The 12,298-nt window shown below is 46.9% G+C and overlaps 1 protein-coding gene across 1 annotated transcript in view; it reads left to right on the forward strand.

Annotated features, from left to right (window-relative positions):
* The first annotated feature begins 231 nt into the window (after positions 1–231).
* UBAC2 (UBA domain containing 2) overlaps positions 232–12,298 on the forward strand; it is a 180,891-nt gene continuing 168,824 nt past the window's right edge. Inside the window, exon 1 of the mRNA XM_032277577.1 lies at positions 232–733. Within this exon, the coding sequence (XP_032133468.1) occupies positions 562–733 (172 nt within the window). The 5' untranslated portion in view covers positions 232–561. The remainder of the gene's footprint in view (positions 734–12,298) is intronic.

Consider the following 12,298-nt stretch of genomic DNA (forward strand, 5'->3'; position numbering starts at 1 on the left):
ATGCTGACTCCCGGGCCCACGACACTCGGCTCCGGTGGTGTGGACTCCGGGCGGGACCCACGAGAGAACAAAGGCTGTTGGACCGCCCGGCTCTCTGTATCCGGAAGGACCTGTTCCACCTCTCCGGCTCCTGCACCCCTCCATCAGCATCTGCGTGACCTCTGACTCCGCTGGACACCGGAACCCGAGACAGACCCCACTGCAGCCAAAAGCCCGCGGGGAGCCTGCTTCAAGGGACCGCCCGAAAAGAAAGAACGCGCGTGGAAGGCGCCGGGCGTCCAGTCTCGGGAGAGGTTTGAGGCTGCGCTCATGTCCAGCGCCGAAAATCCAGAAGAATCCGCAGCCATTTGCGTAACCACCAGGGGTGAGGTGGCACTGGACACAAACGTTAGGCTCCCGGGAGCTACACCTCGGCCGCCTGAGTGCCATCCCTTTTTACCTCACGCGGCTGTGGCAGCCGTCGTTTCTACCTGAAGAGCGGGCCCCTCCCCTCCGGACGCACTTCCCTTCCCCGGCAGGAAGAAGGGCGCTGACCCAAGGGGCGCACGCGCCTGGCTGCGCATGCGTTATTCGTCAGCGGCGAGTGGCCTCGCGGCGCCGGATTCACCGCCCCGCCGGGGGTGCGCCTGCGCGGTCGCCTGGGCTCCCACCTCAGCTTCCCCTCCCCCTGGTCCCCGCGGGGGCTCAGAGCCCGGCGGGACCATGTTCACCAGCACCGGCTCCAGTGGGCTCTGTGAGTACTGGCCGCCGCCGTCCTGGCTGCCCCTACACGCCACGCTGGGCACCTCCTTGAGGAGGCTGTGGCAGCGGGGACCCTCGGGTTTGCCGGAGGTGGTGGGGCCGACCCTCCAGACCCGCGCCCGAACCCTGCTAGTTCCTGGCCTAGGGGGTCAGCGGAACCCGCCCTCACTTCGGCCTGGAGGGGCGAATGGGGACCGCCGGCCCCGACCCTACCTGGTGTCCCCAGGTGCAATGGTCAGGAGTCTCTTGGGGCCGCTGCAAGTGGGCCAGTGCCCTGGTGTTCTCGTGGGCCGGCCCCAGGCCCTTTGCGGCGTGAGTGCAGCGCTGAAGGAAGGGGCCGTCCCCCTCACCTTGCCCCATTCGTTTAAGCTCCCGGGGGACGGAACTGACTGCCCCCCGCCCCCACCTGCAAAGTTCAGCTTCCGCTTTGGAAGCTGACCTCTCAGTTTCACTTGGATGTGTTTCTTCTCCAGGCTCCAAGAAGAGTTTTTAGACAAACAAACACTGATGAGAGTGCTTTCAAGTGGAGGGAAGTTAGGAAGTCGTGGCGTGGGAGCGCAGCTGTGCTGCTGGTTATTGCTGTTTTCCTGGCGTGTTTTCCTCGGGGGAGGGGGCAGCAGGTAGCGGGCGGAGAAGTGTTTTTACAGCCAGTTAAACGGCTTTTCTCTTTGACCCAGAGTGTGTGGAACTGACTTTCGGTAAGGTAGACTGCGTGTTAACCGGCACGGATACAGCAACGGAAAACAGCTCTAATTTTGCGATTTCCATATGTCACTGTTCATACTCCATGTGAAATTAATGCTGTTGGAGAACAGAAACATCTGACATTTCCAAATACTAAAGATCTGTTGGGAATGTCATGAATCTTCTGAGAATACGTATCTTGTCTTATAGTCTAACAGTGAGTTAGTATCAGAGCCACAGGCATAATTTTAAATTTTCCTCACTTCTCGACTTCTCAGGTTTTGAAGTGGTTTCAATATTTATGATTTCCTTTGTTTCATAATTAATTTGATTCATGGCATCTTTCATGCATTGGTCCCAGAGTATGTTACCTCTACTAACTAATTAATCTTCCCCAAATAACCCTTTAGATAAAGAACCTTGTGACTGTAGTTGAAGCTGACAGTTCAAGAAGGTGGTGTGGTTGTCCTGGGATCACACAGTGAGCCGGGAACTGGTGGTTATGAAATTCGTCGTAGAATTCTTCAATTTCAGTTGTTCTTTTAGCATTTTGATCTATCCTTGCTGGCCAAAGTACATATAAAAAATTAAAAAGGGAGTCTGTTATTGGTTGCTGTACTGTACTAGCCGTGAGATTATATTGGGCATGTGTATTCAAAGTTGATACAGGGTGACTGTGTGGAAGATAATTATCTATGGCACATGGTGGTGAGTGTTGAATTTTAGGAACCAAATTGTTGCCCAGGGAGAGGCCTAGGCCTGGATCCCCTCTGCAGCTGTCTTGGCCTATTTCTAAAATTAAGTGCTTCTGCAGTGTAAGAGTTGTTGGGGCTGGGCTCAGTGGCTCAGGCCTGTAATTCCAGCACTTTGGGAGGCCAAGGTGGGCAGATCATCTGAGGTCAGGAGTTCGAGACCAACCTGACCAACATGGAGAAGCCCCATCTCTACTAAAAATACAAAATTAGCTGGGTGTGGTGCACACCTGTAATCCCAGCTACTTGGGAGGCTGAGGCAGGAGAATTGCTTGAACCCGGGAGGCGGAGGTTGCCGTGAGCTGAGATCACACCATTGCACTCCAGTCTGGGCAGGAAGAAGTAAACTCTTGACTCAAAAAAAGAGTTGTTGGGATGACAGTTCCTCAGAAGACTGTGTTTTACATGCTCTTTTTACAAACATTTTGGGCATCTTCTCTGGACCATGAAGTGGGTTAGGTGCCGGGAACGCAGCAATGAACAGTTCCTGACCTCAGAGCATGTGGTGCTGACAGTGGAGTTTAGGCATAGTTTTCTAGGACTGGTCATTAGAAAAGGCTGTGCGTCAGCTTTAAATTTTTTTCTCTGGAGAAGCTCCCCACTGAGGGGGATTTCCTTTATTTTATTCTTTTTATTTATTTATTGAGGTGGAGTCTTGCCCTGTCACCCAGGCTGGAGTGCAGTGGCAGATCTCGGCTCATTGCAACCACTGCCACCGGAGTTCAAGCGATTCTTGTGCCTCAGCCTCCTGAGTACCTGGGATTACCGGCGCCTGACATCAAACCCGGCTGATTTTTGTATTTTTAGTAGAGACAGTATTCGCCATGTTGGCCAGCATGGTCTTGACGTCCTGACCTCAAGTGATCCTCTGCCTATGCCTCCCAAAGTATTGGGATTACAGGCGTGAGCCACCCATGATTTCCTTTAGATAAGCTGAGGCACCCTTTAATAAATCAAGATTCTGATCCTGAGTAAGTATCTGAAAGAAGGATGATCCGTGTGCGCCCCCCATGGGTGGTGAATAACAGTCCCTTTCCGGGGAGAAATCTCTGCTGTTTCCTACTACCTGCATGTTTCTCATGTTTTGTGGTTATTAGATAATAGTGTTTTAGTGTTAAACTTGCTTTTCTCTCTCATCCATTCAGCGAGTGCCTGTTGAGTATGCATATCAGCCACACACTGTTGATATACAGAGGATAAAGTAATGAGGAGGATAAAGGTGACCAGCATCAGACAGGCTAACAAGTCAGCATGATTCACATAGTGATAAGTAACATGAAGACAATGAGAGGGGAACTGTAATGACCGAAGTTATGGTGGAGGACCACTTTAGCATGCATGGTTACAGAGGGTAGCCAGGAAGGTGACATTTGTACTGAGACCCAAATGGTGTGAAGGAGCCAGCCATATCAGAGTTTGTTGAAAACTCTTCATTTTGAAGAAAGGGACAGCAATACAGTTTCAGACACAGTACAGTTGAAAACATTCTACTGTGCCTGTTTCAAGTGCTTGAAACTATATTGCTGTCTGCCCAGTCGCGCAATTATGAGCAGGTAAAAGTGCATAGGATTAGTGGTCATGACTCACTTTAGATTCCTTGCTTATTGACCAATGCTGTCACTGAGCTCTATGTTGTGTAATGTATATATCATTTATTAATAAGCTCCAGTTCACCCCACAGTATGTTCGCTGTGTAACGATGGATGCAGCCAACATTGATTGCATGTCTAATATTTTCCAGATAAAGTTCCTGCCCTTAAAGGAGTTCAGTGTCTATTGTGCAAAACTGTTTTAAAAAGAATGTCTGTGCTCGGTGCTATGGGTTTATTGCAGGAAGTGGGCTGGTTGTGGAAGGGGGGGCACAGTTGAGGAAGACTTCCCAATGTAGCAATATTTGGGCTGACTTTTGAAAGTTTGGCAGGCATCATAGGGTGGAGAAGGCCTCAGAGGGACAGAGCCTGGACAGGGCTTGGCAAAGAGGTAGGAGGGAATGAATTAGGGATGGTTATGACTGGAGTGAGCTATTCCTAAGAGGTGTGTGGTGAAGTCTTTCAGAGGATAGTGGAAGGTGAGACAAGAACTGGGGACATAATTTGTGAACATTTCAAACTTTAAAGTGGGGAAAAAAGCAGGTGCCAGGGAAGAAGACTGAGGAATGGCCAAGGAAGTAACGAGACACCCGGGAGGAGAGAATTTCAGGGTAGAGTGGCTGATAGCATTACACACTGCAGACATTTTCAAAACAGGCCTGAAGAGTGGCCTGTGGGAAAGAAAGAGCCCCCCAGCCCAGAACCTTTCTGGAATAGCTTGTCCAGTAGTTGGGGAGAGAAGTCAGATTATAATTGGCTGAGGAATGGGTAGGACATAAGTGGAGACAGTGAGCTTGGAAAGTGCTTTCAAAATCTTCGTTATGAGAATCGAGAGGGAGTTGTGCTTAGAGGTGGCCACAGGTATAAGGGAGAATTTCTTTAAGTTGAGAGGAGACTTAGCTTGTTTAAAAAGGTGTTGGGAAAAACCATGGGAAGGATGTGGTTGAAAATACAGACAGGAATGAGTGATAGGGCTGAATTGTGAGGAACTGTAGGAGGTGAGGATCTGGGGCCCAGGGCAGGCGTGCTTCTCATTGCTGTGGGAGGGAAGAGGAGGGGTTACTCTTGGTCATGGAGTAGTGGTTCTCAAATGCTGTTCCTGTCTCCGCGGAAAAAAAATCAGTCACAGTGTTTCTGAATGTACACTTTCTTGGGTCCCCTCCCCAGAGGGTCAGATTCAGAAGAGCTAGCATGAGTGTCAGAAACCTGTTATTTTTTTGTTTTAAGAAATGTGTATTTCTAAAGCCCCCTCATCCTCTCACCCCAGGACATTCTAATGGACAAGCAAATTGAGATGGAGGCAGGAGGGCAGCCACAGGCGGGGCAGAGAGAACAGAGTCTGGTGGGCTGATGAGAGAAGATAGAAAGATTCTAAAGATGTGTATTCTGGTAGGTTGTGTTAATAAAGCTGATTGAATCTGGGGAGAGGGAGGAGTCAAAGGTGACTTTGCTTTACCACTTGGGCAGCTGGGTGGATAAATAATGTTCCCAGTCACTAGAGAGGGGATGCAGAGAAGCAGGAGCTCATTTCAGGAGATGAGTTCAGCTTTGCATCTGTGCAGTGTTGAGGGGTTTGCAGAATCCAGTCAGAGGTACTCAGGGGACACTTGGAGAAAGAAATCCAGAGCTGGACTGGATTGGACATGAGTAGGTGAGAGTTAGGCCATGGGTGTGAATGAGGACTCCAGAGATAGGGGGACAGATAGAAGCTGAGGACAGACCTTCAGGCCATTCCAGTATGTAAGGGATGGATAGAGAAAGAGGAGGCAGAAAGTAGGCAGAGCTGGGGGCTTCCATAGGAGGAGCTGTGGCTCTTCCCCCAGACCAGTGGATGTGCCCTCTTACGCAGAAGTACGTATCCCACAGCTCTGCTTGCCAGCCTCTCCTCCCTCCATGTCTCCAGTCTATCAGCCCATTTGTGGCATCTCTTTCTTCATATCTGTAAGGGTTCAGTCAGGGTGGTGGGAAAAAATTGTAGAACAGACACAAACCTTGGAAGGCCAGGAGGTTTTTACAAAAGTCTTGGGAAAGAATGAGCTGAAGGCAGTGGTTCTTACCCAGAGGCACTTAGGCAAAAGTAGATACAAAGGAATATAGGGGAGTTTATCTAAAAAGCTTGTTTACTCATGTGGTCCTAAGACTGACCTTTGAACATCCAGTTTGAACATCCACAGTGCATGACTGCTCTCTACTTGGTGCGGGGGGAGGTCAACAATGGTACTACCCTCAAATGGTGTTTGCTTTTGGCCTGGAAATTTGGCCTTTAATCATTATCCACAAGTGTGTTGACTCAAAGCCTCTGTCATTAAATCTGTACTGAATAAATGCCTTTTGAGCCAGCTGTTCAGGGCCATGGCTGCTAACTCTTTACAGCACCCTCCTTGGGGTCTGTAAGCTACCTGGACCCCCAGCCTGCGCTTTCACTGGATATCTGTGTCTGAGTGCATTAGTTGATCCGTTGCTGGGTCAGTGTCTGCCTGTTGGATCTGGCAGTATCCAGTCTGGAACCTGTAGTTTATTACCAGACTCTCAGAGACCTGACACCTCTGTCCTGCAGTGCTCATTGAGCAAAACCCTAACTTGTCATTGATTCATGGGGTCAAGTCTGAGCCCTTGGCACCGTTTCTCAACTAAGTTTCTGGTATTCATTTCTCAGCTAAGTTTCTGGGATTCAGTCGTTTCCCTGTGCTACCTCTGTTTTGTCCTAGGCTCAAGGCTATTCTCAGTCTCTCTCCGTCTCACTCTTCTGGGAGCATCCAAAAAATCAGGAGCACTCATCTGGGTGCTCCTTCCCTTTCCTACTCCCTCTCTCTGACTTGTTCCTCCAACCCACAAGAATGAAATAGCCTCCTCCTGAGACCCTCCCACTACCGATTCTGAACTCTTTCTTTCCTGTCTTTTCTCATGCCACTCCTGTTTCTTCTTTATCTTCATTCTCTCTCCTGCAGGAATGAACTTGGCATGAGGTTTCAGCTGATGCTTTCTCCTGTGTGTGCCTTAGTGGCACCCCCTCCCAGAGTTGGGAGCCTCTGCTTGCTGCTGTGTTGACCTGGGGGGATGCATTCTTATTTAGTGAGAGGGCAGAGTATAGAGGTGTAGCACACAGGCCTGAAAGTGAGACTGCCTGTACGTCAGATCATTTACTGATTGGAAGATTAATATGTGTGACTCCCAGAATTTTGCCATAGTAACTACTCAGGTTTAAGCAGTCAACTGGACCCTTCTTCTGAGCCTATTCTTAGAAATACAAAAGTATAACCCATCCAACAACTCTAGCTTATATCTTACCAACTGCTGACCACCTTCTTTCCAGCTCATAAAAGGTGATCTTCCTTTATTTTTCTCCCTTTCTCACCTCGCTTCGCTTTTTAGCCCCCTGTAATTAGTCTGCTGCTCTTCAATGGCGAGGCCCTGTTCTAGGCTCATTGTGGCCTGCTTCTGCCCCACTGTACCAATGAGCAGCTTTGAGTGAAACTCTTATTTGATCCAAAACATTTGGTAGGGAGCCTTAGGCCAGATGCAATTAGAGAATTTTGGTGAGCCCAAAGTCCACTGACTGGTGTCAGCCTGTGGTGTGGACATTTGTCTCACTGTAGAGCTGGATGAGCCCTCAGGACTGGTGGGGTCATTCAAGGCCTTCACTCTTCATCTTCGTTCCAGCTTAGGATCCTGCCTTGGGAACCTAAATACCCTGTCCCCTGCATACTGCTGAAATGGACACCAATATTGACTCCTGCTCTTTTTTTGGTGTTGTCATGAAGGAGCAAACCATGTTCCTACTGACATTGTTTCTTTTTTTTTTTTTTGAGACGGAGTTTTGCTCTTGTTACCCAGGCTGGAGTGCAATGGCGCGATATCGGCTCACCGCAACCTCCACCTCCCGGGTTCAGGCAATTCTCCTTCCCCAGCCTCCTGAGTCGCTGGGATTACAGGCACGCGCCACCACGCCCAGCTAATTTTTTGTATTTTTAGTAGAGACGGGGTTTCACCATGTTGACCAGGATGGTCTTGATCTCTTGACCTCGTGATCCACCCGCCTCGGCCTCCCACAGTGCTGGGATTACAGGCTTGAGCCACCGCGCCTGGCCCGACATTGTTTCTTAAGTATGCATTCAATGTGTGGCAGATGATCCAAATCTTTATTTTTGCCTCTGTCTCTCACTCTTTTTTTTTTTTTTTTTTTTTTTTTTTTGAGACAGAGTTTCGCTCTTATTGCCCAGGTGAGAGGGCAATGGCGTGATCTCTGTTCACTGCAACCTCTGCCTCCTGGGTTTAAGCGATTCTTCTGCCTCAGCCCTCAAGTAGCTGGGATTATAGGTGCCCACCACCATGCCCGACACAGTGTCTCCAGCTCTCTAGATTTCCTCTGTTGAAGATCTACGTACCCTTGCTAGTCACAGATTTAGCTCATGAAATAGGCCATCAAGCCTTGACCTCAGCTTGGTGTGAGGGTGTGGCTGTACTCATAGCCCCTCAAGGGTTCTTTTCACCACGCCCCCTCCTGTCCTGTCTTTGCGGGAGGGAAGCCTCACATGTAGCCCTGATCTGGCTGAGAGGACTGTGGGAACCGGGGACTGCCTTGTACTCACTCTTGGAAAGTTCTGCATTCTGCTATGGAGCCTCCTTTTGGTGGCAGGAGCCCTTCTCTTTTGGTGCCTTAGGGGAAGTTCCAGTTTTATCATCTTGTTTTGATTGGGGTTCTGTTTTGTGGGCCAGGAACCATTTGTCTTTCTTCTTTAAGGGCAACTTTAGAGTTTATACCTTTCTGCTGTTACCAGGCCTGGGTTGTCCAAACCCTGAACAGCTGCATTTACTCTTGGGGACACGTGCTTCCCACCTGTCTTAAGTTTTTGGGGACTGCATTTTTGAAACTTCCAAGGGATATACTCTTCATAAATTTTAGTGGCCAGGCACAGTGGCTCATGTCTATAATCCCAGCACTTTGGGAGGCCGAGGCGGATGGATTACCTGAGGCCAGGAGTTTGAGACTGGCCTGGCCAAATGGTGAAACCCTGTCTCTACTAAAAGTAGAAAGTTAGCTGGGCGTGGTGGCAGGTACCTCTAATCGCAGCTACTCAGGCAGCTGAGGCAGGGAGAATTGATCCTGGGAGACAGAGGTTGCAGTGAGCCAGGATTGTGCCATTGCACTGCAGCCTGAGTGACATAGTGAGATTCTGTCTTAAAAAAAAAAAAAAAATTAGCTAAGATGGAAAGCTAGGAATTAACTAGAGAGGGACAAGCTTAAGGGAGGATGCTTTTAAAAAATGTTTCTTTTTGTCGTAAAAGTAACATTAACCACACTATAGGAAGTTTGGAAAATTGAGAAAAACCACTCAGCATTTTATTTAATTTCTTCATCTTTTCTTATTCTATACAGTTAAGTTCTTGTTTTAAAATAACCGAATTTGTTATAAAATGAGTACATGTTCATCAAAGACAATTCTGCGATTCAGGAAAGCACTAGGAAGAAATAAAGTGGCATTTATTGATGTGTCTGCCATCTTTCCAGTACAAAAATGAATATCCAAAGAAATAGGTAAAAATAAGTTTATCTCAATACTTCTTACTTGCTTTTATTTTACCCAACAGAATCTTTTAAAATGTGATCATAATGACCTGCTTTTTTCTTTTTCTTTTTTTTGAGATGGAGTTTAGGTCTTGTTGCCCAGGCTGGAGTGCAGTGGCACGATCTCACTGCAATCTCCTCCTCCCGTGTTTAAGCGATTATCTTGCCTCAGCCTCCCAAGTAGCTGGCGTTACAGGTGCCCACTGCCTTGTGCAGCTAGTTTTTGTATTTTTAGTAGAGATGGGGTTTCAACATGTTGGCCAAGCTGGTCTTGAACTCCTGACCTCAGGTGATCCATCTACCTCAGCTTCCCAAAGTGCTGGGATTACAGGCGTGAGCCACCATGGCAGGCCCCACTTTTTCCCTTTGTCATAAGCATTCCCCTAGGATGCTGTGCTTGCAGTAGTAGGTGGTTTCTCCCCTCCTTTTTTTTAAAGTACAGTAATGCCGAGAGCATCTTAGCTTTCAGATACTCGTAGAAGTGAAAGAAGGTTGAATAAAATATGTTCTCATATAACTTTGAGTACATACTACCACATCCCAATCCCAAAGGGTAGTACCAGTTTAAACTCCACCAGGTATTTAAGGGAGAAAGATTGCTTTTCTTAAGTTACTATATTTCATTTTCATAGAAGTCTTACGAGGATAGGTATTGTTATTTTTCTCCTCTACCAGTGAGTCTCTTCAGGCTCAGAAAGTAATTTGTCCAAGATTACATAGCTGGTAGTATGTGGAAGAGCTGAGATTTGACTGCAATTTGTCTGTTTCCAAAGCCTGTAGTTTCTACTGTATCATAGAATGAAAATTTAGTCCCTTTAGTGGAAAATGGTAATGGCAGTATGACTTGTTAAACCTTAGGATGAACATCTGGGAAAAAGAATTATTATTTAAATAAGGGTGCTACATGTCTATATAGTTTTTAGGCTTTTTCAATCAACAACTAGTAACTGACTTATTACTAGTTTTACTGGTAACATACTATGTGCTAGGCACTGTTCTAAGCAGTTCACATATATTGACTCACTTAATTCTCAGAACAGCCCTGTGAGGTAGATACAGTTATTCTCCCCAATTGTGGATGAGGAAACTGAGGCACAGACATTTAAGTAACTTTCCTAGAGAGGAGCAGGACTAGGATTTGAATCCAGATGGTCTGGCTCCCTATTCGTTGTTGCTCATTACTGCTCAGCTACTGTGTTGCTCAACCACTGGGATCGTCTCAGGTGAGTTATGTAAATAGTAGCTCAGGTTGATGTAGAGCTGGAGTCCTGGCCATTGGAAACCGCATCATCGTGTCCTGGCAATGTGCTTTTCCCTCCTCCCCTGGGGATCATAGTAGCCACTTTCCTCGTCTCTACCATGCTCCTTCTCGTGGCTGCCAGTGCCCAAGTCTCCCTCATCCCACGTCAGAACTGAGATCCAGTTGGCCTTTGGTAGACATGTTTTATGTCCTAATGAGGATCTTTTTGTAGCAGTTAGTGCTCTGCCGTTGTTTTTATTTGTGTAGCCTCCGTTTTTCTCTTCCCTTATCAAGTCGTCTTCCTTTTCCAACTTTTTCCATTCTCAACCTGTCTCAATAGCAGTTTTAGTAACACAGGTGGAACCTATCTTATATCAGGCAATTTTAAAATTGGCATTTTCATAGCATTTTAATAAGGGAGGCTTGCTAAAGCATATCTCATTAATAATTTACTCTAGCATTTTTGAAGTGTGCTTTGTGAAACGTTGATACAATGAGGAACTCCTCAAGTTTTAACCCTCATTTAAATTATGAGTATACATGAGAATTATAAAGTAATTCTATTTAAATTATGATTTCCCCCCAGATTTTTCCCAAAAGCTTTCTAAGTTCATTGCCATTGTTTTCAGTCATTTCCTAGAATGTAGTCCCTTCAGTGGACGTGATACAGTGGGAAGAGCATGGCACTAATCTTTGGAAAGGGTTTTTTTTTTTTTTTTTTGAGACGGAGTTTCGCTCTTGTTACCCAGGCTGGAGTGCAATGGCGCGATCTCGGCTCACCGCAACCTCCGTCTCCTGGGTTCAGGCAATTCTCCTGCCTCAGCCTCCTGAGTCGCTGGGATTACAGGCACACGCCACCATGCCCAGCTAATTTTTTGTATTTTTAGTAGAGACGGGGTTTCACCATGTTGACCAGGATGGTCTCGATCTCTTGACCTCGTGATCCACCCGCCTCGGCCTCCCAAAGTGCTGGGATTACAGGCTTGAGCCACCGCGCCCGGCCCTTGGAAAGGGTTTTATAGCCAAGGTAGGTTGGGAATGTTGTTGACTATATTAATTTTTGACATTGACATGCAGATTAACACTTCAAAGACCCTTTGCAGCCCTGCAAAAGAGAAATCTGTTTGACTTTATTAACTCTGTTTCTAAGATTTGTTGGGGGAAATAAGATAGAGGGAAAAGGCATAAATTTCCATTTCATTGTACTGCTCAGATTTGATCATTATTTTTATATTGCTGTTGTATAATTTTTTCTCCTTTATATGTGTATGTAAACACACATTTTTAAGGGAAAGATCTGCCTATATACAGTTTCATATTCTGCTTTTTTCTTTTTCTTTTTTTTTTTTTTTTTTTTGAGACGGAGTTTCACCCATGTTACCCAGGCTGGAGTGCAATGGCGCGATCTCGGCTCACCGCAACCTCCGCCTCCTGGGTTCAGGCAATTCTACTGCCTCAGCCTCCTGAGTAGCTGGGATTACAGGCATGCGCCACCGTGCCCAGCTAATTTTTGCTTTTTTCATTTAATCTTCTTGAGTGAATCCACTCCATGTCATTAGTAATCTTCAAAGCCAACTTTTAACATTGTTTTACCTTATTACAAAACTGAAACATGCTGAAAAAGTTCAAAAATTATACAGATATTGTATGTAGTGTAGAAAGGACTAGTCCCACATAATTACGCCCACGCCCACATAACCATTGTTGGTAGTCTAGTGCTCATTCT

The sequence above is a fragment of the Sapajus apella genome, unplaced genomic scaffold, assembly GCF_009761245.1.
Source record: "Sapajus apella isolate SASKATOON/1434 unplaced genomic scaffold, GSC_monkey_1.0 scaffold9, whole genome shotgun sequence".
NCBI lineage: Eukaryota > Metazoa > Chordata > Mammalia > Primates > Cebidae > Sapajus > Sapajus apella.